At 54.4% G+C, this 25271-nt stretch overlaps 1 protein-coding gene across 4 annotated transcripts in view; it reads left to right on the forward strand.

The window, feature by feature from the left end:
- The window catches only part of MYH14 (myosin heavy chain 14), an 85587-nt gene that overhangs the window by 1181 nt on the left and 59135 nt on the right, over window positions 1-25271 (forward strand). For 3 of the 4 annotated variants that reach the window (XM_034986971.1, XM_034986968.1, XM_034986969.1), the window contains exons 2-10: window positions 3744-4154; window positions 8441-8597; window positions 11652-11679; window positions 11806-11908; window positions 12584-12604; window positions 14073-14165; window positions 14794-14857; window positions 17258-17356; window positions 18296-18436. In XM_034986971.1, coding sequence (XP_034842862.1) covers window positions 3747-4154; window positions 8441-8597; window positions 11652-11679; window positions 11806-11908; window positions 12584-12604; window positions 14073-14165; window positions 14794-14857; window positions 17258-17356; window positions 18296-18436 — 1114 coding nt within the window. In that variant the 5' untranslated portion in view covers window positions 3744-3746. The remainder of the gene's footprint in view (window positions 1-3743; window positions 4155-8440; window positions 8598-11651; window positions 11680-11805; window positions 11909-12583; window positions 12605-14072; window positions 14166-14793; window positions 14858-17257; window positions 17357-18295; window positions 18437-25271) is intronic. The other variant, XM_034986970.1, reaches the window with a different exon arrangement.

A 25271-nucleotide genomic window follows, 5' to 3' on the forward strand; every position in this document is an offset into this window, starting at 1 on the left:
AAAACGTCGGCACAGAGTAGGTGCGCTTACCACTACTTAGTCCTCATTCCACCCATGAGAAGACTGAAGCTCCGGAGGCCAGAATAACACTTTGTGGTCTTCTTTGGTACTCCTAGTACTCTCTGTGGAATGTGTTGTCCCATTTCCGGGATTGGGGAAACTGAGGCTCAGAAAGATCAAATGATGTCGTGAGGCACTGCTTGTTTAAGCTTGGGCTGGGAGCCTTTTCTCCCACATTATCTTATTCATTTCTTTGGCCGCAATTCACGCAGAGGGAAGCTGAGGCCCAGAAAGCTTGAGCGGGATTCGAACCCCGGAGTCCTCAGCCCTCTCAGCCGCGCGGGTCCTTGATTTTTGCCTGCCGGGAGGAGGAGGGGCCCCTGGTGCTGCCGCTGCCGCCGCTGTGACCCACCTGGCAACAGACTCATCTCCGCTTCCCCCCATCCCCCAGTGAAGGGCCTTGCAGCTCCAGGACCCGCCCCCTTCCCCGAGCCGGGCAGGTGCTGGGTGACATCAGAGCCGGGCTCCCTCCGGGTGACGCGACGTGGCCCCGCCCCGCGCTGGACCGCGGAGGTAGTCGCACCTGAGAGCTCAATCGGCCCGGGGATTCCCGTGCCCCCTCCCCATCTTCCCGATTCCCGCACCGGCCGGCGGCCCCAGGTAGCCCCGAGGATTCGCGAGTTGAGGGGGCGGCCACAGGGCTCTTGGGTCTCGGGGAAATGGGGGTTGGGCGCTCGGATTCCTGGATCTGAGGAGGAGAGTTGGGGGCCAGGAATCCCAGGTCTGAGTGAGGACAGCACTGGGAGCCTGGACTTCTAGGTCTTGAGGGACAAAGGCACTGGGCCCAGGACACTGGGTCTGGGGGCCCGGACTCCCGGTCTTGAGGAAGGAGGGGCTGGGGGGCCGGATTCCTGGGTCTGAGGGAGGAGGGGCCGGGGGCCTTGACTCCTGGGTCTGAGGGAGGAGGGGGTTGGGGGCCTGGACCCCTGGGTCTGAGGGAGGAGGGGCTGGGGGCCTTGACCCCTGGGTCTGAGGGGGGAGGGGCTGGGGGCCCAGATTTCCGGGTCTGGCTACCGAAAGGACTCTTGAATACTAGCACTAGGCTGAGGTCAGCGGGCTGGATGCCAAGGGCCCGGCCCCTGCCTCAGGGGCGGATCCCTGGCTCCTTTTCCTTTTCCAGCCCAGCAGTCTCTGCCCCTCCCAGGGCAGGTGAAAGCACCTGCCCTGGTGACAGTAATGAGCCCCGGCAGAGGTGTTCCTGCCGGCTAAGGAGGGTGGGGCTGCCGGAGGGGCTCAGCCATTTGGAGCCAAGGCCTGCCGGCCCTCCCCATCAGGGCTGATGTCAGTCCTCAGGGTTTGGATGTCCCATCATCCTCACCTCTAGCCCGGCTGCCGTGAGGTGAGGGGGCCCCCGGGCTCATGGGTCCAAGGGAGAAGGGACTGGCGGCCCAGACTCCTGGCTCTAGGCAGGGGAAGCGTAGGACTGGATGATTGCAAAAACTCCCAAACCTTTCCTGGTCAAAGGCCACAGGCTGGAGGGGGAAGTGGGTGGGGTGGGGTAGGGTGAGGGTAGGGGCAAAGTCCCAGGGATGGGGCTCAGCTCTGGGTGGATCAGGGCCACATTGGAGGCCGGGGGTTAGCCTTGGCAATTGGGAGCCTGGGGAGTGTGTGAGGGGGGCAACACCCTGCTGCTTGAGGGCAGGAACCATCCGTTTGAGACCTGAGAGCACCAAGGGCTGCTGGTGCTGGGGCCTGTGTAAGGGGTCTGGGTGGAAGTGGGATGTGTGGTCTGGAGCCGAGTTTCCAGGTGGGAGAGGCTCTGAGAGAAAGCCAAGAGCCTGATGGGACCAGATATGGGGATGCCTCAAGAGGAGCTGGGTGTTTGGAGGGACTTCTCCACGGGTGTGTTGGAGGTGGGGGGCCTGGAGGGCAGAGGCAGAAACATTGAGGTGGGGCAGACAACTATTCAGGTATTCCTGTGACTGGTGCGGATGTTTGAGGTGGAGGGAGAGAATAGAGGCAGACTTCTTCGGGAACAGGGCCCAGGCAAGGACAGGGAGGGCATTTTTCCTGACTGGTGCTTAGACTGCCCTGAAATTGCTGTGGGCTGTTCACTGCTGGTTTGTGGGCCCTTTGAGGGCGGGGAGGGGTCTAGCACATTCTGGCTCACCCAGTGTCTCCATTACAGCGCACAGGTCACACTGGGTTGTGGCCGGCTGAGACTAGAGCTGGATCAGCCCAGACCAGGAGCTCCTCAAGGTGGGGCCCCATCTGTAGCATCTCGGGGTCCCCAGACTTACTCCAGGCAGAGCCCGGCATCTGAACAGCCTCACGGAATGTTGAGTGAATGCAGGAGCAAATGAATGGGGCTGCTCTCCCCATCATAAAGAAAAGGAAGCCGGGTTGCAGGGAAGGAAGGAACTGATAACTAAGGCATGAGATTGTTCTGCAGTTGCGGGGTAGGCCGGAGGTGGTTGAGGAACCTGAGTGACAGAGATCAGATTGATGCCTTCCTAGGGCTCACATCTAAGAGGCTGAGGCCCTCATCATGACTCAGTCTGGCCCTCTTGGTCCCCGATCTTACTTCACCTACCACCTTCTCCCCCTTGTTTACTTGGCTCTAGCCACACTGGCTTCTCACAATGCCACAGACACACAGGCACACTCCTGCCTCAGGGCCTTTGCACTGGCTCTTCTCCCAGCCTGGAATGCTTTACCTCTCAACATTCCCATGGCTCACTCCCTTCATCTTCCTCAGGTCTTTATTCAAATACCACATCAGAGAGGCCTTCCCTGGCCATCCCAATTAAAACTGCAGTACCCCTCAATCCTAACATCCCCTGTTCCCTGCTTTCTTTTTCTCCTTGGCATTTATCACATTTAACATACTATATAATTTACTTATTTATCTTTTTATCTGTCTCCTGGGATTAGAGCATCACTACCCAATAAGAATATAATGCAAGGGGAGCCTGGGTGGCTCAGTCGTTAAGCGTCTGCCTTCGGCTTAGGTCATGATCTCAGGGTCCTGGGATCCAGCCCCGCATCGGGCTCCCTGCTCAGCGGGAAGCCTGCTTCTCCCTCTCCCACTCCCCCTGCTTGTGTTCCCTCTCTCGCTGTCTCTCTGTCAAATAAATAAATAAAATCTTAAAAAAAAAAAAAAAGAATACAATGCAAGCCAAACGTGTAATTTAAAATGTTGTACTTGCCATGTTAAAAATGGAAAAAACTCAAAAGGAACAAGTATTGTTAAAGTTAATGATATATATTATTTAACCCAGTGTATTCAAAATAACTATCATTGCAATGTATCAATCATCAAATATAAAAAATACTGAGTTTTTTGTTGTACCAAGTCTTTGAAATCTGGTGTGTGTCTTGTACTTAGACCCCATCTCAGTTTGGATTCTCCGTTTCAAAAGCCCAGTAGCTGGATGTGGCAGTGGCTTCCATACGGGACAGCACTGGGCTGGAAGGAACGCAAACGCCTTCTCTAGGCAGGGATCTGTTGCTCGCTTCTTCTTGGCTGTATGGCCAATGCCTTGAATGGTGCCTGACCCAGCCAGGCTTATTCGATAATTATTGAATGAATGAATGGAATGAGTAAAGGAGATCTGTGGGCCCATTTTGCAGATGTGTAAAAAGAGGTCTGGTGAAGAAAGGCAGTAGGGACTGCCTGGAGGGGGCGCGGTCTGGGCTGGGAACGGAGCCCCACCTGACCTCCAGCCTTCTCTCTCCTGCAGACCATGGCGGCGGTGACCTTGTCCGTGCCCCGGCGGAAGGCGGCCCCCAGGCCCGGCCCAGTGCCCGAGGCCGCCCAGTCGTACCTGTTCGCCCCCAGTGGGTCGGGCGTGGGTGGCTCGCCGGGGGGCGCCGGCACCTCGCCGCAGGTGGAGTGGACGGCGCGGCGCCTGGTGTGGGTGCCCTCCGAGCTGCACGGGTTCGAGGCGGCGGCGCTGCGGAACGAGGGCGAGGAGGAGGCCGAGGTGGAGCTGGCGGAGAGCGGGCGCAGGCTGCGGCTGCCGCGGGACCAGATCCAGCGCATGAACCCGCCCAAGTTCAGCAAGGCCGAGGACATGGCCGAGCTCACCTGCCTCAACGAGGCCTCCGTGCTGCACAATCTCCGCGAGCGGTACTACTCGGGCCTCATCTACGTGAGTGGCCGCCTGCCGGGAGGGCATGGCCCGGGGGGTGGGGAGCTGGGTGGCATCCCCAGCTTGAGTAGCGCGAGGCCATTTCTGCTCGGGATCCCGCGCCAAATTACAGATTATTGCCTAGAAGGGCGTCAGACGCCACTGGGGGAGTCCCGGAATATTATACGGTAGATGCCGTGCACCTTATTATTTTTCCTAAAGTGTGAAAAAAAATTCCAGGTTCTCAAATAGAACACATCAGAGGGTTTTGAGAAAGGGATATGGGTCTGTCATAATAATGAGTGACAGCCACCGAGTATTGGAAAACTGCACGCCAGGTTCTGTCCTAAATTCCCTTCCATATGTTAATTCACTTCCTCTCACTGTACACAAAGCAGAGCCTATTATTAGCTCCGTTTTACCGAAAAGGAAACTGAGGCCCGGAGAGATTTTGTAACAGTAAACGCTGACATTTATTAAGCAAGCACTAGGCACTCTTAAATGTGTTGTCTCAATACACTTTCCCAATTATAAAGCATGTAGTCCCCATTTTACAGATTGAACAAACAGGGAGGCCCAGAAAGGTCAAGTTCCTTGACCAAGGTCACCCAGGCGGACCAGGCGCCGGCCAGCTGCAGGCGCCATCCCTCCGCTGTGGCGCCTCTCAAGATGAAGACGGGATTGATGATTGTGAGGTTGATTCTGGTGGTCTCGTGTCTGTCGAGCGTCGAGTATCTCTCACATTATTTAATCTCTACAGCAAACAGGTGGAGTAGGGAGGGTAGTGGTTCATAAGCCCGTCTTTGTGAGTTAGAATCGCCTGGGGAATTTTTTGAAAGTATTAGCACCTGAGCCCCACCCTCCCCTGTTTAAATCAGGCTTCTCGGGGCTGTGACGTGGACAGTAGTATTTTTTTTTAAGATTATTTATTTATTTATTTGAGAGAATGAGATAGAGAGAGAGCAAGAGAGGGGGGAGGGTCAGAGGGAGAAGCAGGCTCCCCGCCGAGCAGGGAGCCTGATGCGGGACCCAATCCCGGGACTCCAGGATCATGACCTGAGCCGAAGGCAGTCGCTTAACCAACTGAGCCGCCCAGGCGGCCCTGGACATTAGTATTTTTTAATAAGCTTCCAGGGTGGTTCTAATGGGCAGCCAGAGCGTTATTAGAGCAAACAGGATTAAAGAGATCGACAAAGAATGTCGACAATAGTAATGAAAAATAATAATAATGGTGGCTAGCAGATACTTATTGAGCACTTACCATGTGCCAAGTGCTGTTCTAAGTGCTGAGTGTGGGTTTTCGGCGCACCTCGGGGCCGGGGACTGTTGTTATTACCTGATGTTCAGGAATGTCAAGCGACTTGGATCCTGGGGCACACAGATAGGAAGGAGTCGGGGCGGGATTTGAACCCAGGCAGCTGGGTCCCAGAATTGCACTCCAAATAGCAGCTTAGAGGGCTGGGGTCTCACCGCCTTGGTGCTGACCCCCCAACAAAACTCTTTAAAGACCTAACAAACACCCTCAAAGGAAAAGTGCTGGTTTTATATTAAAAAAAAAAAAGACAAAACTTTAATGGGAGTAATAAAAGAAAATTTAACTCAATGATGAGATATATCCAAATATAAAAATAAACAGAGTGGCCGCAATATCCACCCGTAAGCTCAAAATATTTTTATGAAGTCTGACTCCCGTTTGGGAAGGAGGAGACCAAGGCTGGGAGGGCCAGTGGCTGGCTCAGGACCCCTCAGCTTGAGGCGGCAGTTGTGGGATTGGAACTGAGGGCTGTGTGACTCCGGATGGGGTTGGCAATGTTCTCCAGGCCGCACTGGCCCCTGCTGAGTCCTCGCTCACTTTTGCAAACCCTGGGAAAGAGGCCTTGGCCCAAGCCACTCCCCTGGATCTCACAAATGGAAGCAAGATGGAAGATTCCAGAAGACTAGACGGGACGCTAATTGGGCCTTAATAATAACCATTAGCACTCAGTGAGTGCCTGCTTTCTCTGTCGGGTGCTGTTCTAAACTTTCCGATGTGATCTTGCTGACCCCCTCCCTCCACACACAGCTACCAGGTAGGAATGATTATCACCTATTCCCTCACCTCGGAGAGGGGAAGCCATCGGCCCTGTGGTAGTTAACAGCTAACGTATTAAGCACGCGCAGTGTTCCAGGGCCCTTGCCGTGCCCCGTACGTGCAAGACGAACCTGTGGATGGTTCCCAGCCACCCTATGTGGAAGTGCTGTTCCTGACCCCGTTTGATGAGAAAGTAAGATCCAGAAAGCTCAGGGTGCTTGCTCCAGCTGCCTTCCAGAAGGTGCTAGAGGTGTGATCAAGCTCCACCCTGCTTGTCTTCGGGCCGTGCTTCATAGATACTTGTTTGGCTGGCTGACTGGTGATGGGGAAGACAGCGTTGATCAGTGGGTATGGTGTCCAGGCCTCCAGAAACCCAGTTTCTGCCACTAATACGTTCTTTGGCCTGGAGTCCCGAGGGTCTGGATGCTTTGGGCAGGAAGGGAACCCGTCTGTTGAGCACACACCATGCTCACAATCTTTCTAGGTGGTCAGGGTTAAAAGCCCATTTTCCGGGGCTGGGGACTGAGGCTCAGGAGGGCAAATCCCTGTGCGAGTCACACACAACTGGAAACTCAGGATGACACGGCTTCGAAGTCTGAGCGAGCTCTTAGCTCCCAGGTGGGATGGGTAACAGGAGAGTCTTGGGACCCACAGCTGGAGTGCCTTTTATGGGCCCCGCCTTGGGCTGGCTGGTTTTTATTCATTATCTCCCTTAATCCCCACAGCCTCTGTAATGAGGTGGGGAGGAAACCGAGACTGGAGAGAGTCACTGGGCTGGACGGCTTCAGAGCCCCGGGGGCTGGGCAGCTGCATCAGACCCTTCCAACTGGGTGTCCCCCGCTCTGCCCCCTCGACTCAGGTGTCCCTAACCCTCTCTACACGCACAGCCTCTGCCCTTTGCTCCCTGGCCTTGGCAGCCAGCTCAGGTTGCCATGGGGGGCGGGGGGTGTCGTCCTGGCAACAAGGTGTGGCTGGCAGGAAGGGGTTGAGGTGGGAGGGTGGCATGGGGAGTGGGTTCCTCCGCCAGGCAGGAGTGGGGGCCGGGGCGCCAGCAGCCATGAGATACCCTCCCAGGGAATGTGGTCCGGCTGCCCCGCCCTCTGCCAAGGGAGCTCCCGGGAGCAGCTCTTTAAGGCAACGAGGGCAGACACCCAGCAAACCGGTTGTTCGGCTCTCGGCTGGCCACCCACCCTCCCACCGTTAAAGGGTTGGCACCTGGGAGCGGGGCAGCCCGTGGTGGCCACACCCTGCTCAGCTTGAGAAGCGCAAGCTGTCTGGGGAGCTTAAAGCAATCCTACTACTAACCCACTAAGGAGCTGGCCCGCTGACCGAATAGCTAAGTGGTTTAATCGTTAATCAGCGAGGCCACTAAGCACCTACCTCTCCGGCTCATTTCGAGAGCCAATTCCGGCTAGTGTATCCGGTGAGGTCTCTGGGTTGGTTTAGGCTCTCTAGCAAGCCTCTCTATGGCTGGAGTGCCTCCGTTGTCAGCTGAACCCCGGGCCCATCGGGGGTCAGCACGAATTCAGGGAGTCCGTGAACTTGGGTGCAAGAAAAATTGCATCTTTATTTTCACGTACCTCGATCCTGAACTTCAGCATTTCCTCCCGTAAGCATGTAAGCCCACCCGTGAGTCTGTTTTCGGTAGAAACCACAGACTTGGTACCGTCAGGTTTCAGCGGCAGATACTGTGATACCTTCTGAGGATGTATGTTCAGACAAATACATACAAATCTAACTCTTCCTCTTCTTTCAATGCAAACAGTCCTCACCTTGTGTTCTTTCTTCGATAATGCTTTGGAGATAATTCCATATCCGTACACAAGTATCATAGCGATCCGTTTTAAGAACATACATGCAGGTCATTTCCAGACTTCTGCCATTGTAAAGAATGCTGCAGCAGATGAGCTCGCACATGGTCATTTTATGTGTGTGTGAATCCAGGTGGTAGTGGCCTGTGACCCAAGTCTGGCTGGCTGGAAAGGCCACATTCTCTCTCAGGGTGAATCCTAATCCATACAGCACCTTTGTGCAGTATGGAAAGATTCTCTTCCACCTTCAACCTGAAAGTCTTTGTCACAAATGGTCAAATCTACATTGTCATGATCTGAATGGCAGCCCCTTTGATGGCCATCCTTGTGCAGTGCACAACCTGCCCAGCTGTACATGGCAGTCCACGCTGCCCTCTGGGCCTCAGACAGGCAGCTGAGGCCCTTTCCTTTCTTGCCCACTGCAGACGTACTCTGGCCTTTTCTGTGTGGTCATCAATCCATACAAGCAGCTTCCCATCTATACGGAGGCCATTGTGGAGATGTACCGGGGCAAGAAACGCCATGAAGTGCCACCCCACGTGTATGCGGTGACAGAGGGGGCCTACCGAAGCATGCTCCAGGGTGAGTATGGGGCTGGGAGTGCTGGACATGTCTCTTCAAGGTGGGGGGGGGCTATTCTGGGAGTCAGGATAAGATGACAGATCAAGAATTTCAGACTTTGAGGCTTCTTCATGGGGTAGGAGGAAGCACAAGTGGAGGGCTGAGTGGACGAGTTCTGGATCCTACCAGACAGGCCCCTTTTTATTTGTCTCTATGCTCACCCCTTCTCTCAACAGTATCGTCTGGGAGCCAACTGATGCCAGGCTTCTGCAAAATTTTCTCTTGAGACAGTGATTCTTAGTGTTCACTCAACATTTATGTTGTTACATGATCCACGTTGTCACGGAATTAATGTCAGTCCCTTGGATGGTGGACAGTGTGGGGTCACCGTGTACAGTTGGGCAGGTTGTACAAGGATGTCCAGGCAAAATGACATAATTCGCATGTACTATACATAATGTAATCATAAATTATTGCATACCTATTTTACTATTTGGCTTATATTGAATGCATGTTAAATATTTAAAAATTTGTCTTACTATCATGACATATGGTATGCGGCAATATATTTATATGGCATGTATTATACTTACATCACATATCATATGCTATAGTTCTATTGTGGGTTATAATGATGCATTTATAATGCATACTGCTGTGGTTCTCAGAGTGTGGCGAGCATCAGCGTCACCTGGAAACTTGTCAGAAATGCAAACTTTTTAGCCATTATTATATATTGGTCATTATACCTTAGGGATAAATAAATAAATAAATAAATAAATAGACGAACAATAAAGCAGGGGTGAGTAGCTACTTTGTGCTGAGCACTTTTCATGGATTGACCTGTTTAACCTCGTACTGAGCAACCCCATAAAGTAAGTGTGCTCATTATCCCTGGTTTCCAGCTGGGGAAACTGAGGCACAGAGCACGCCGTCATTGCCTACAGTCCCAGTGGTGGGTGGGTGGCTGAGATAGGTCTTGGACCCCGGGCTCCCAACCTCTGCCTCCCCGTATGTAGGTCACACTGTGTGTCACATCCTCACCCTGGGCTGGGTGTTGTGGGTTCTGCTGTGTGACTCAGCTCGTTCTCATACCCCACCCAACTCAGCCTCTTGCTTTCTGTGTGACCCTAGCAGACAGCTGTCCCTGAGTCTCTTTCCTCACCTGTAAAATGGAGACCATATAAACCTCAGCTGAACAGAATACGATTCATTCAACCAACTACAATTTGAGCCCCTACCACGTGTGCCACTTTGTGCTGGGCATGAGAGGTTCAAAGACACAAGAGCGAGATCCCGGATGCCAGGGTTCAGCCCCTGATAGAAAACAGGCCACAAAACAGCATTAGGTACTAACTAGTATATAAAACCTTTTTCGGACATTCTCTCTGAGTTCTGACTACAGCCCTGTGAGGTAAGGGCTGTTTGAGCCCTGTTTCTCAGATGGGGAAACTGAGGCACGGAGCATCTCAGAGACTGGCCCAAGGTGACACAGCAAGGCAGAGGGGAGGCTGGGTCTTGAACCCACATCCATATGGCTTCCAAACGAGGCTGAATGCAGCTCTCCCTTTGGCTTAAAACCACCTACCTGGAGACCTCCTGCCCCATTTAAAAACTATCTTGATTTTTTAAAAAGATTTATTTATTTATTTGAGGGGGGAGGGGGAAGGGCAGAGGGAGAGAGAGAATCTCAAGCAGACTCGCTGCTGAGCCTGGAGCCCAACATGGGGCTCGATTTCACAACCCTGAATTCATGACATGAGCCGAAATCAAGACTCGCACGCTTAACCAACTGAGCCACCTATGTGCCCCCAAAACTGTCCAGATCTTTTAATCATGACCTCCAAACCTGTCTGCACAATCTCCAGCTCTGCCCTGTCCCCCAGCTTCTCTGGCCTCCTTTCTGTCTCTCAGACATATCCAACTTGGTCTCACCACAGGGCCTTTGCACTGGCTGTGTCCTCTGCCTGGAACGCTCTTTCTCTACTTCCTCATCCTTTAAGGCTGAGCTGAAACATCACCCCTTCTGGGAAGCCTTCCTGGCCCTCCACCCCTCAGGCTTCTTGTTACGTTACACCAGGGCTTCTTAATCCTGGCTCTATTGGCATTTGGGGCTGGAGGATTCTTTATACAGGGCATCCCATGCATTGTAGGATGTTCAGCAGCATTCCTGAGCTCTACTCAGTAGACCCTTGTAGGACCTTCTGGTTGCAACAACCAAACTGAAAATATCTGCAGACACTGCCAACTGTCCAATCATCTTCGGTTTTGCTTTATGTGCTTTTTGTCCCCCAACTCAAGCAGAAGCTCCGTGAAGGCAGGGGCTTTGCCAGTTCCCATCCTTGTAGGTGCCTGGTGCTTAGTAGGTAATCAGTCATATCAGACGCAGGGTGAGCACTGGGGGAGACGGAACCATGCTGTGCTCTCTGCTCGGCAGAGATCCACCCACAGGCCACCAGTCACCATCACTCCTGTATTGTGACTTGCTTTATGCCAACGGCTGAGCCTTGGGGGCCCGGACCTTGCTCTCCTGTCTTTGCATCCCACACACCCAGCATGAGGTGGAGCACGGGAGGGGCTCGAATCAAAGTTTGTTGAATGCATTACATTCTGTTCAGTTGGAGTTTTTCCACTCCATTTTACAGGTGAGGAAACAGGCTGAGAGAGGGATAGCTGCTTTGCTAGCAACACACAGCAAGCAAGAAGCTGGGGTGGGGTGGGGTGTTAGAATCCAAGAATGTCACCCATCAAAACTCTTTTGGGGGGAGGGGAGCCTGGGTGACTCAGTCAGTTAAGCGGCTGCCTTCGGCTCAAGTCATGATCTCGGGGTCCTGGGATCGAGTCCCATGTTAGGCTCCCTGCCCAGCAGGGGAGTCTGCTTCTCCCTTTCCCTCTGTCCCACCTCCCGCTCATGCTCTCTCTCAAATAAGTAGATAAAATCTTAAAAAAAAAAAACCCTTTTGGGGGGCAAAAGACTTCCTTACCCCTTTGAAGAGGGTATGGCATAAGAGGTCAGGGTCCTCTTAATGGCATCAGAGACCCTCCAGGTGACATGTCGACCTCTGTCCCTTACAGATCGTGAAGATCAGTCCATTCTCTGCACGTGAGTAATCCTGAAGGACTTCCTGGAGGAGGCAGGGTCCTGGCTGGGTGTGGCTCTGCTGGGTGGGCAGGTCTTACCTGGCATCATTGTCAACCCCTTTTGCTCTCCCCCTTTTGCCCGCCATAGCGGGGAATCTGGGGCTGGGAAGACAGAAAACACCAAGAAGGTCATCCAGTATCTCGCCCACGTGGCATCGTCACCAAAGGGCAGGAAGGAGCCAGGCGTACCGGTGAGTACCCTGCCTCGGGACGTGCTCTGGACCCTGCCACCGGCAATGCCCCCTCCATCTGAGGCCCTGCTTTTCCCCATAACCCCCTCTCTCCCTTACGGAGGGCCATAATTGTGAGCCTTCTCTTGGCTGCCCCTGCCGCCTGCACACCCACTGTGTGCCCGAGACAGCGCTAGGAGTAGAGGTAGGATGGAAACGGAAAATCGAGGGCCAGCTCGTGGCTTCATTAGCCCTCAGAACAGCACCTGGCACACAGTAGGTGCTTATAGTCTTGAGCACCTACTGTGTGCTAGGCCTGAGGTAAGGACCTACGATTCCCAGTTTGCTTCACCAGTGAGCATCTATATAGTACCAGTCCCTCTGCTTACATGAACTCAGCACTCCAGTGTGTGGGTGTTGCACTCATGTGTTAAAGATGAGAAACGGCAGGCACGGCTGGGGTGAGTCCGCTGTTGGAGGTCACACACCCAGGAAGGGCTAGAGGGGATTCAAACCCAGGCGATGTGGTTCCCCCAGGCCCCCCTACTCCACATGCCCAATTTCCCCGGCCCCTCGTGTCTCCCCACCCTGCCCACCACCCAAGACCGCCGGTTCACCTGTGTGTCTGTCCACGTTCCATGTGCCGCGTCCTGGTCTGTGTCCCGGTCCATGTCTTGTGTCCCGTGACTTCCTCAGGCTGCCAGCACCTTGTCTTATGTGAGTAGCAGGGAATCACCTTGAATCATGCCACCCCTCACGCCACCCGGGTCAGCCCAACCCACGGTGTCCCTGGCAGACAGGCCTCGGGGCACTTCATCTCCAGCTCTGCCCTGTCCCCCAGCTTCTCTGGCCTCCTTTCTGTCTCTCAGACATCTCCAACTTGGTCTCACCACAGGGCCTTTGCACTGGCCGCCGGGGAGCCACGCCGCTGCTTATGGTGGTCCCACTGTGTGCACGCCAGGCCCCGTGCTGTCATTTAATGGCACCCTAGTGTGGAGCTCCCTATATTGCATGCGGGGCTCCCCGCTGTTGTTTCTGGCAGCCGTATGCGTGCACACGTCCAGAGCCCATGTTGCCACTTAGCGCAGTCCTGCTGTGTGTGTGCCCACTGGCCAGACACCAAGATGAAACTGTGAGACCGAATTGTCATTTACTGCTGACTTGCTGAGTGTGTGTCGATAGGACCCACAGACACATGGATTCGCACGGCCCAGAGACCAACAGCGCCATTATTGTAGGCCGCCTGCATACACCCAGCTCATGCTAGTGTCTGAGGGCTCACAGGAATTGATTTTTCTTTTTTTTAAGATTTTATTTATTTGAGAGAGAGACAGAGAGAGAGCATGAGCAGGGACGGGAGGCAGAGGGAGCCCGATGCGGGGCTCGATCCCAGGACCCCGGGATCATGACCTGAGCCGAAGGCAGCCGCTTAACGACTGAGCTGCCCAGGCGCCCCTGGCTCACAGAAACTTCAAGAAATAGTTGATGCCCTCGAGAACCTCACTAGGAGGGGAGGGGGTTGCTGTTAACTGAGCGCCTACTGTGCTCCTGGCTCTGACACTGAGGTGGCTGGAGGGAAGTTCAGAGTAGGATCCCTTCCCTGGAGCCACGTGGTGGGGGAAGGAAGCTTCCATCTCTGGAATGCCTACTATGTGCCAGACAGTTTGAAGCATGTTCTGTGAACGGTATAGATTTTTTTTTTTCTTAATTAATCCTGCAAGTAATCCATGAGTCCGTGTGTTTTACGACAGAAAAAGACAAAATGAAATTCCGCTTTTGTCCTCTCCGTGCCCCTTCCCTGGAGTGGCGTACCCTGTGGACAGTTTGGTGTGTATCCTCGTAGACCTTTCTCTAAATGCTTACAAACATGGGTCTATACCTGCAGAAGTGGGAGTCTTGTTTTGTGGTGTTTTTTTCTCTATTTTTTACTAATGGGATCACATTGTAGATATTGCTCTGCAGCAGGTTTTTGTTGTGTTTTGGTTGCTTCCATTCTACAGAGTATCTCAGAGATGTTTCCTTGTTCCCTTCACAGTAAACTGAAGGGCAAGACCTGGGTGTGGGAGAGCAGGCCCACACGCAGACACACGGAGGCCCCTCACACACACACACACCCAGCTGGTTATAGCACAGACCCCCGCCCCGGCCCGCTTATCACTGATGGGCTCTCTCCCATGCCCTGTAGGGTGAGCTGGAACGGCAGCTTCTCCAGGCCAACCCCATCCTGGAGGCCTTTGGCAATGCCAAGACCGTGAAGAATGACAACTCCTCCCGATTTGTGAGTGCTGGGGGAGAGCAGAGCCTGGCTGCTGGGAGCTGGGAGCTTTGGGGGGTGGTTAAGGGGAAGCAAGAAGTGGGGGCTGACTGAGGGAGGAGGGGCCTGGGGGCCTGGACTCCTGGGTCCGAGGGAAGAGGGACTGGGGGTCTGGGTTCCTGGGTCTGAGGGAGGAGGGGGCTGGGGGTCTGGACTCCTCTCTGAGGGAGGAGGGGCTGGGGGTCTGGACTCCTGGGTCTGAGGGAGGAGGGGGCTGGGGGGGCCCGGACTCCTGGGTCTGAGGGAGGAGGGGCTGGGGGGCCTGGACTCCTGGGTCTGAGGGAGGAGGGGGCTGTGGGCTGGACTCCTGGGTCTGAGGGAGGAGGGTCTGAGGGGGCCCGGACTCCTGGGTCTGAGGGAGGAGGGGCTGGGGGTCTGTATCCTGAGGAAAGCAGTCAAAGGGGTCCAGACCTTGGATTCCCCAGGGAGCCCCTGGCTGGGACCTCACGATTGGGGCGGGGTTCAGATTGAGGGGGAGAGAAAGTTGAGAAGCAGCACTAGCTCTGGGAGGGGTGAGTGTGGGTTACGTGTGCTCTTGAGGTCCCTGGTGGGGAAGAGGACCCTCAGCTAACTCCCGACCCTTCCTTCCCAGGGCAAATTCATCCGCATCAACTTCGACGTGGCTGGGTACATCGTGGGTGCCAACATTGAGACCTGTATCCTCACATAGCCCCAGGGAGCACCTAGTGGCCGAGGAGGGTGGCCCTTGGGATCTCACTGCTTCCAGGAAACAGGTGTTCACACACACGGGGAAGCCTGGCTCCCTGATGTTCAGAAACCGTGCCTCAGTTTCCCCCCCTGTGGAAGGGAAAGGAACCTGGGAGGGCATAGATGCAGCGCCCCCCAGTGGAGGGGGCGGCCCGACAGCCGTGGCCTTGCCATGGGGCGGTGGCACGGCTGTGGTTTACCACAGAGAGAGGATACAAAGCACAGGCCGCAGAGGGAACAGGCACATGGGGCCAAGTGTGGGGGAGACCAGGGCCAGCTTCCAGAGTCCCCTCCCTGTGGAGTCACACAGGACGGGCAAGGAGACGTGACAACACGTGTGAGACATTGTCCATCAGGGACGCTTGTTAGAGCCTCCTCAGCACCCCGGGGCTTTTCGTGGGGGCCAGTCACGTCAGCGCCCTCGGCCTGGCACTTACCAAAATTCCAGACTCCCCGAAGGAAAGCAGGTGTTCAGCAGAAACCACGTTGTTTGCACCAACAGCTTAGGCACAGGGCGCCCCTCCTGGCGGTCAGGGAGTGCTGGGAACCCTCCCGAAATCCAGCTTTGCAGACGCCGGGCAGCCGCGGGCAGCCGTGGGAATAGGCCGTCTCAGACCTGTGGTATCAACCCTGCTCTGCGCGGGCAGCATGCAAGCTCAGTAGGAACTTACTTATTTTTTAAGATTTTATTTATTTAGGGCGCCTGGGTGGCTCAGTCGTTAAGCGTCTGCCTTCGGCTCAGGTCATGATCCCGGGGTCCCGGGATCGAGTCCCACGTCGGGCTCCCTGTTCGGCAGGAAGCCTGCTTCTCACTCTCCCACTCCCCCCGCTTGTGTTCCTGCTCTCGCTCTCTCTCTGTCAAATAAATAAAAAAAATCTTTAAAAAAAAAAAAGATTTTATTTATTTTTTTGAGAGTGAGAGCGAGAGAGCACAAACTGGCGGGGGGAGAAGCAGACTCCCCACTGAGCAGGGAGCCTGACGCGGGGCTCGATCCCAGGACCCTGGACCATGACTTGAGCCAAAGGCAAACGCTTAACTGACTGAGCCACCTAGGCACCGCCCCAGCTCACTAGGAATTTAAAAGATAAAGCACCAGAGCTCCAGGAGTGCAGAATTTAAGAAAATGGGCAAAGAAATCACACCGACCTGGGTTCGAATTCCAGCTCTGCCACTTTGAGGCCGAGGGACCTTCGGCACGTTATTTGATCTCTCTGTGCCTCGGTTTCCTCCTCTGTGGAAGAGGGAGGATCATAGAACCTGCCCTCGAAGGGCTGGTGGGCAATGGGGGTCAAAGTCTTAGCGCGGCGCCCGCCATATAGTAAGCACTCCAGAACGAGCTGCCGTCATTAGGAGTTAATGACTGGAATAAATTAGCAATGTCCTTTGTCGATGTTAACATTTTTGGTTGCTAATTAGTAATTGTCACATCAGCCATCTTAACAGTTAACCCTGTGCCCATCCCCAGAGGTGTCTGAGAAGCTCACAGTCTTCTGTGCTCTGGGGGAAGGCTGGGAAGCAGATGTAGGATGTAAGGGTTTTGGGAGGAGGCCTTAGCAAATGGGCATCTCCCATTTCCTGAGGGTTTGCTCTACACCTGGTGCTGTCCCGAGAGTTCTCCCTGTGTGATCCCAGTTCCTCGTCCCTGTACCCATTCTCAGCCCATTGAACAGAAGAAGAAACCAAGGCTCAGGGTGTGTGCTTCCCCCACCCCTCCCTCCTGCAGGGACCCCCTCCCCAGGTCCTCCCCACCTTACCCGAGCAGGTTAGCGACCCGGGGATTTCGGTCAATGGCTTGCAGCAGATCTTGGGCCCGGCTCCCCGAGGTAGGTCCCGCATTACAACTGTCATGACGAGTCCGTGCTGTGTGGTCCGTGAGCGGGGGGGCCACGGAGGGGTAAACAAGTTAGCAGGTGTTTTATTTTACTTTAAGGTGGCTTGCCAGTTCTTAGAGTGTAAACGTGCCTCGTGACTTTCCTACAAGGGAGGAGCTGATAGCCCCACTATCCATATAGGGAAACTGAGGCCGGCAGGGTAATAATGGCCAGAGATATTCTTTGCCATGGTTAGCTACCAGCCAGGCACTGCTCTGGGTGTTTGACACAGAATAATGCATCTACGCTCACAGCAGCTCTTTCATGGGTGTTATATTGAGCCTCTGGCACATACAAGGAAACTGAGGCACACGTGCTTAAGTGACATGCCCAAGGCCTGGGCCATGAACAACTCCATGGCTTCACAGGATGGCAGGGGGACAGCATGGGCCGAGGGGGCTGGGTGGGCTCCCCTCGCCGCCCTTCCCCCGCCCCACCGCCCCTCACCTGTGGGACCTTGACTCCTGGCCGCCCAGACCTGCTGGAGAAGTCGCGGGCCATCCGCCAGGCCAAGGACGAGTGCAGCTTCCACATCTTCTACCAGCTGCTGGGAGGCGCGGGGGAGCAGCTCAAAGGTTGGTGCTGTGGCTCACGGGGAGTGGGGGGCAGGGGGAGCCCCTGGCTTCTCTGGACCCTGGGAGGAGGAACTGGGAGGCAGTCAGTAGGATTTGTCAGGCACCTGCTTTAGGTCAGGCTTCCGCTGGGCAGTGAGTTCTGGCGCCTCCCCCGGAGCCCGCTGCCCCAGGTTTCTGCCACACCGGGACCTTGACGTCGTGACTTTGGCCAAGGAGAGAATCCCGCCGCCCCTGGCCCCTTGGTGTCCCCGCCGGCCCATGCTGCTGGCCGGCCCTGCTGCTGTCTGGTCCCAGCTTCCTCGTGGGTCCCGGCCTGCCGTTCAGGCTGCTTCTCTTCTGAAACTGCAGGCCCTCTGCCTACCCCGCAGGGGTGACACCACGACTCTAGCTCTGCTGCAGCCCCTGCTGCCTCGTGGTCCTGGTGGTCCTGGTTTGTGCGGCTTCGCCGTGCCCTTCACTCTGCCTCCCGCCTGAGCTCCCTCCTATCTCCTCCTTGCTCCTCCCACCCTCTGGCTGAAGAGAGTCCAGACCTCTCCTTTACAGGGCCCCTGCTGTCCCGAGGCTCCTTGTCCCATAGCCTTGGCTGCCCCCCGGCCCCTCCTTCCCCAGATCTGGGACCCCCACGCCTTCTGTCGCCAGCCCTGCTGTCCCACGGCTTCTGCCAGTTCAGGCACCTGCGGCCCCTTTGCTTCTGCAGCTCCTGCCTGATCTGGGCAGTTCTAGGACTTGACAATCCCCAGGGAGTGGGCTAAGCAACCCCCTCCATGCCTGGCCCTTCCCATCAAACCGTGAGGAGAGGATCCTCACTCATGTGACAGAGGAAGAGACCGAGGTCCCCAGTGGGGGGAGGTGAACACTTGCCCCCGGGGTGGCCATTGGGATGTGAGTCTGACTCCACAGCTCACCCTTGATCTTGGCCTCCACTCCTTACCCCTGCAGCTGACCTCCTTCTGGAGCCTTGCTCCCACTACCGCTTCCTGACCAATGGGCCGTCATCATCTCCCAGCCAGGAGCGGGAGCTCTTCCATGAGACACTGGAGTCACTGAAGGTCCTGGGATTCACCCCGGACGAAATCACCTGTGAGTGAGCCCTGAGCCCCCGCGAAGGGTGGGGCTGGGGCAGCGCACGGGCAGGCGGGGGACCTGGACATGCAGTCCTCTCTGGTTGGGAAAAAGATACAGGGATTGGAGGAGGGAGGAAGTACAGCTTTAAGAAGGGTATCGGGAAGGGGACACAGAGAGGGTGACCTCTGAGCCAAGGCCTGAGGAGCCGAGAGGGTGAGTATTGGTGCTAGCAGGTTGTTACCCCCCCCCCCCAAATAAATGGATTTATTTGGGAATAGTGGAGAATTGTACTTTGGGACAAGCAGGCTATGATAGGAATCCAGCAAGGGATAGGAATTTTATCTTACGGAGAAGAGAAGGAAGTAGGAAGATGTTGTTTTGAACGAAAGTCCTCTGGAGAAAAGCAAGAGTTGAGGGTGTTGACGGTTTCTCTGGCTGAGCTGCTGGGGCGGCCAATTTCTTGTAGGAGGTGCAATGTACATCTTTCCCTGTTCGGGCCTGTCACTGAGGATGCTTTCCTGTTGAGGATTCTTCTGCTGGTGTCTCTACCTAACATTGGGTAGTGTGGCTCCCACTTCCAGCCTCCCCTTCTAGGCTCCCGCATCTGCTTTTGTGAGGTTTCCCTTGCTAGTTTTCAGAGAGAGAGAAGAGCCTTCTAGGCCAGGGGGACAGCCTGTGCAAAGGCCCTGGGGCAGAAAGGCATGGCGTGTTTGAGGAATCAAAGCTTCTAGAGTGGATTCGGTCTAGCGTGTGACCGAAGGGTGAGGAGATGGACCTGCTGAGGCAGGCTGGGCCTCAGACACCAGACTGAGGGGCTGGGGCTTGGTTCTGGGGGCACCGGGGAGCCATGGGAGAGCTGGGAGCAGGGCAGAGGCCCCTCTGAGCTGTATGGAGGACGTGTCGGAAGCCAGGAGGAGGCTGGAGTAAAGGTGCAGGGAAGACCCTGACTGTGGCCCTCGTTGGTCTGCCCCAGGTGGCACTGGAACGAAATACTCGGCTCATTCCCTGGGTGGCGATGCTTTGCTTCCCACTGGTTTTCACCCGATCGTATGTTTTGACAGTAGTTCAACAGAAGTGCTGTATTTGTTTGCTCGGGCCGCTGTAACAAAGCACCATAGGCCGAGTGCCTTCAGCAGCAGAAATGGACCGTCTCCCAGTTCTGGAGGCCAGAATGCTGAGCTCCAGGTGTTGGCAGGGTTGCTCCATCCTGGGAGAATCTGTCTGTCCCCTGCCTCGCTCCCAGATTCTGGTGGTTTCCTGGCAAACTTCGGTGTTCCTTGGCATGGCGAAGCATCACACGAGCTCTGCCGTCGTCTTCATGGGGCTTCTCCCCGTTCGCACATCTGTGTGTTCAAACTCCCCCCCCCTTTCTATAAAGCCACCCGTCGCGTGGGGTTAGGGGCCACCCTACTCCACTGTGATCTCGTCTTGACTTAAAGAATTCCATCTGCAATGACCCAATACCCAAAGAAGGCCACGCTCTGAGAGGGCTTGGGCGTTAGGACGTCGACATACCTGTTTTTGGGGGAGAGGGTATGATTCGACCCATAACAAGTACGTGTAGGTGGACCTGTCTTTTTGCAACCGTCTGACTGTTCATCGTTTGGATGAACTTGGAGTCCCATGGAGAAATCCTCTCTGGCACTGCGGGAGGCCCTGGGAGCTATTGTTGGCTCTAGGGCCAATTGGGAGGGCTGGAACCCGAGCAAGCACCAGCTTGGCCGTCTCTCCGGGCTGCAGACAGAGGCCGGCCTTCTTGGCAATTGACACAGGGTCCCAGGCCTCCCCTGCTGGATTTCCTAACCATGGTTGTGAAACTTCCTCCGCCAGGGGCAGCTGACCAACAAATCCAGATGGCGGCCACAGTGGGGGCCTGGCTTCCCGACACAAGTCACCTCAAGTAACCCTCCCCAGGGCAGCCCCGCTGCTTGGTGGGCATGGGCAGCAGCTCCGATTCTTGCAATTCTGAGACAAAACTTTGGAAGTGACATATGTGTGTGGTGACATAATCTGGATGTGCCAAAGGTCGTAGTGTGGAAACCAGGTCTCCTGCAGGGCCCCAAGCCCTACTTTCCCCCGGCTTCCCGCACATCCTTCCAGAAATATTTTAGACATTTAGGAAAGGGCACACATTATTTTTCCTTCTTTCTTTCCTTCCTTCCTTCCTAGCCTGCCTCCCTCCTTTCTTTCTTTCTCTCTCTCTTTCTTTCTTTCTTTCTCTCTCTCTTTCTTTCTTTCTTTCTTTCTTTTTCTTTCTTTCTTTTCTTTTCTTTCTTTCTTTCTTTCCTTCCTTCCTCCCTAGCCTGCCTCCCTCCTTTCTTTCTTTTTCTTTCTTTCTTTCTTTCTTTCTTTCTTTCTTTCTTTCTTTCTTCTTTTTTCTTTCTTTCTTTCTCTCTCTTTCTTTCTTCCTTTCTATCCTTCCTTTCTTCCTTCCTCTCCTTCTTTCCTTCCTCCCTCCCTCCCTTTCTTCTTTCCTTTCTTTGTCAGAGAGAGAGAACACAAGCAGGGGGAGTGGCAGAGGGAGAGGGAGAAGCAGGCTCCCCTCCAAGCAAGGAGCCAGACACCACACGGGGGCTCGATCCTGAGCCAAAGGCAGACGCTTAACCGGATGAGGCCCTAGGCATCCCCACATTATTTTTCTATAAAACAAGGCATTCCGTGGTCCCAGGGCTGATGTTCAGCCGTACTGGTAATAAAAATGGTAAGATATTTTTCTACTGAATTTAAAAGGTCCCCTGCAGGGGTGCCTGGGTGGCTCAGTGGGTAAAGCGGCCGATTCTCAATTTCGGCTCAGGTCTTGATCTCAGGGTTGTGAGTTTAAGCCCCGAGTTGGGCTCCACACTGGGCATAGAGCCTACATAAAACAAAACAAAACAAAACAAAAAAACGTCCCCTGCAGTTGTTGCTGTAAGTGAACCTCATCTCCTTGACCTTCTTCCCAGCACCATCCCAGATACAGCAACGAACAGTTGAAAATCACGTGGCACATCAGGGGGCGGTGTTGGGGTTAAGGACTCCACCCCTTTGCTGGTGTGCTTTGTGCCCCACATTTCTCAGCAGACAGTATATTTTAGCGATAATTCTGGTTTTCTATGTAGACTTTAGTGTGTGTGTGTGTGTGTGGGGGTGCTGCATAAGATTTCATTGTTTAAATGGCCTATGATTCTTTTAACCAGCCTCTGTCCCTTGCAGACAGACCTTTAGGGTGTTTGCACCCATTGCTATCAGAATGACCCCCCCCCCGAAAAAAAGAGCTGCCAAGAATATCCTTGTAAGGAGCTCTCTGTGCTCATGTGTCAAAAGAACAGTAGGATCAATTCTTAGAAGCGAAATGCTGGGTCTAAGGAGAAGGTGCGCTTTTTGTTTTTAATCCAGCTTTAAGGAAAGCGTGACAGCGGGATTGAGCTCAGATTCGCATACTCTAACACTCACCTGGTGACAGTATACAAGGCAGGAGCTTTCAGTCTGTTCACAGAGTCGGGCTACCCATCCCCCGAGGCAAGTCTAGAACCCTTTCAGTGGCCCAAGAGGATAGCTTGCGCCTTTGGCATTGGTCAGCTGCCTGTTTCCAGCGCCAGCCGTTGGCAACTGGTAGACGGCTTCCTGTCCCTGTGGATTTGCCCATCCTGGCCCTTTCATGTAAGTGGGATCATACAATACGGCGGCCCTGGTGGCTGGCTGCTTTTACTCCACATGATGGTTTCAGGTTCATCCATGGGGTACCATGTGTCAGTGTTTCATTCCTGGTTATTGCTGAATAGTTTTGACTTTTATCTTTCTATTACGGACACCAGGTCCGATAATCGATCACCCACTTGTGGCTTCTTGGGTTTTGCCTCGAACCCCCATCCCCCACCCCCAGGGCTCCGAGTGTTTTTTAAATTGTAGAGAATCCACTTCATCATGGTCCAGAAGGTGGCGCTAGGTTCCATTTCCACCCGCCCTGTCCCTGGAGTGCTGTTTCCCTTCATGCACGCCAGCAACCACTGCTGTAAGCTTTTTGGTTTTTGCCGGTGTGGTAGGTGGATGGGGTCTCATGGTTTTATTTGGTGTTTTACTTACAAAGAGTGGAGCCAGCCAATCACCTTTTTTTTTTTTTAAGTTTTATTTACCATTTATTTGGGAGAGAGAGCGAGCTAGAGAGCAAGCAGGGGGAGGAACAGAGGGAGAGGGACAAGCAGACTCCACGCTGAGCAGGAGCCCAATGCGGGGCTCGATCTCACGACTCTGAGATCATGACCCGAGTGAAACCAAGAGTCGGATGCTTAACTGACTGAGCCACCCAGCCATCCCACGGTCACCTTTTCATAGACTCCTTTTGACAAAAGAGGAGACAGAGGTCCAGGGAGGTGGGGTGTCTGCCCTACGACTCCCCCCAGATGACAAGGACATGATGGAAACCGGGTCTGACTCCAAAGCCCCACAATCCGTTTTTAGAGAGGCAGGTGGGCGACAGTGGGAAGCCCAGCGCGGAGAGCCCTGGGGACCAGTCCAAGCAGGACCTCCACCCTCCTCCCCACTTCCTGTCTTCCCTAGTGCTGGCACCACGAATGCCACTCCTAAGAGGCTGTGCAGGGAGCCTGGCACTGGGGAGGCGTGTGCTCGCTCCGGTGAGCAGCCCATGGCGTCACAGCCCCATGCCCCTGCAGGCCTGGGCTTGCTTGCCATCAGCTGGTCTGAAGTCACCCGCAAGAGCTAACTGCCAACTTCTCAGGTGTCAGATTCGCCTGGGTGCTTGGCACCGATGCAAGGTCCTAAGCCAACTGTCAGAGGCCATTTTTAAGGCCACTGGGAGGGGGAGGACTTAAGTCTGGGCTGGGTCTGAGCGGAGGTTAAGGAATGAATGATCATTCAATTTGTTAGGTGATGATGCCATTGTGGGTCTATAAGGAGAGGTTTTTGTTTATTTATCTTTTTGGAGGTGCTCTGCTGTCCTCTGGGAAACTCCCAGAACTGCCAGGGCTCTGGGCAGCCCCGGCCACCCTTTCCTCCTGACCCCAGATGGGCAGGACCAGAGGTCTCTGAGCCCAGCCCCTCTCGCTGCCCAGCCAGGGAAACTGAGGCCCAGGAGGTCACCCAGCTTGTCCAAGGTCACACAGCAAACTCCCACATCCAGTAATGTATGTATCCCCCATTAGTTAACCCTTTGCCCTTTATTCATGAATATATGGATTCATTCAACCCGTGATGGGGTTTGTGGGCCAGACCTCTGCAAGCGCTCGGTGAAATTCACAGTGACCAAGACAGAACCAGCCCCTGACCTGTGGAATGCTCAGACCCGGAAGCATCGAATCACACAAATGGATGAAAGCTGAACCGGTGGGAGGGTGAGCGATGGAAGGTGCATGGAGCAGGGACCGTGTGTCACAGCATTCCAGCGCGGCCTGGGGAGGGTCTCCTGGAGGAGGCGGCCCTTGCCTGAGCACGGATGGTCTGGCAGGAGCTAACCAGGCGTAGAAGGTGCTGACGGCATCTAGGTGGAAGGAACTGCCAAGGCAAAGGCCTGGGGGCAAGAACAGTTTTGGAGAAGCTGATGGGGGGCTGGGGGGGCTGGTTGGAGTAAGCGAGGGGACCCTGGGTCTGGAGAGGCTGGGAGGGTTGAGGACAGGGTGTCCAAGACCCTGATAAGAGCTCAGATTGAATCCCAGAAGTACTGGGGACCACGGAAGGAATTCTTCCCTGGGAACAGGCAAGCTCAAGTTCATTCATGAAAACATTTATAGAGCGCCTACTGCATGCAGAGCACACGGGCAGCAGATGAGTAAGGGACAGATACTTCCCACCAGGAGTTACGATCTCAATAGAAATGGAGAAAAATTAAAACTTGTTGCACACCGTGCTGTGCCCTGCAAACTATACCAAAACCTGATTTTGGGGGGTTTTCTTTTTACTTCTTTTTATTACTATTGAATGTTCTGTTAGTTTCAGGTATACAACATATGGATTCAACAATTCTGTTCACTATTCAGTGCTCATCCCAAGTGTAGTCACCGTCTGCCTTTTTTTTTTTTCCTGTGAGAGAGAATCCACATACCGTAAAATTCACCATTGTCAAGTGTGCATCGTGGCCGTTTGGGGTCTATGCACAATCGCACTAATTCCAGACACCAAGTCCTTTCTTAACAGCCTTTTTTTTTTTTCTGGACAAGATCTGACATTTCAACAGGTATGAAACTCAAAAAGAATATAATCACTAACGTGTCCCGGGCTCCCAGGAAGCTACCTCTGTCCACGGTTTTCCCGTGTGTCCTTCCGAGGAGGGCGTCTCGAAGCCGTCAGACCAGTGACCCTCCTTCTTTTTTTTTTTAAAGATTTTATTTATTTATTTGAGAGACAATGAGATAGAGAGCATGAGAGGGGGGAGGGTCAGAGGGAGAAGCGGACTCCCTGCCGAGCGGGGAGCCCGATGCGGGACTCGATCCCAGGACCCTGGGATCATGACCTGAGCCGAAGGCAGTCGCTTAACCAACTGAGCCACCCAGGCGCCCAGTGACCCTCCTTCTGTTTTCAGGGTTTGTTCAAAAAGCCTTTTTACTTGGAATAATTTCAGCTTTACAGGAAAGTTGCAAAAAGGGTACGAAACATTGCCACGCTCTTCTCGAAGATTCTCCGGGTGCTAACATCTTGCCACATTTGCTTCTCGTCTGCTTTTCCTAATTACTTATTCTGAGCCATTTGAGAACAGGGGTGTGGAGGGGCGTGCAGCCGCACCCCAGCAGGCTCTAGGCTGGGGGCGGGTGATGGTCTGGCGAGGTGGAAGGAACAAGCCGCGGCGGGGACGGAGGCACAGGTGTACCGGGGAAACTTCTGCACAACGAGACTCCCCCTTACTCTTTGTATTAGCTTCCTG

This window comes from Mirounga leonina, unplaced genomic scaffold (genome assembly GCF_011800145.1).
Source record: "Mirounga leonina isolate KUSES-001 unplaced genomic scaffold, KU_Mleo_1.0 Mir_376, whole genome shotgun sequence".
Taxonomy (NCBI): Eukaryota; Metazoa; Chordata; class Mammalia; order Carnivora; family Phocidae; genus Mirounga; species Mirounga leonina.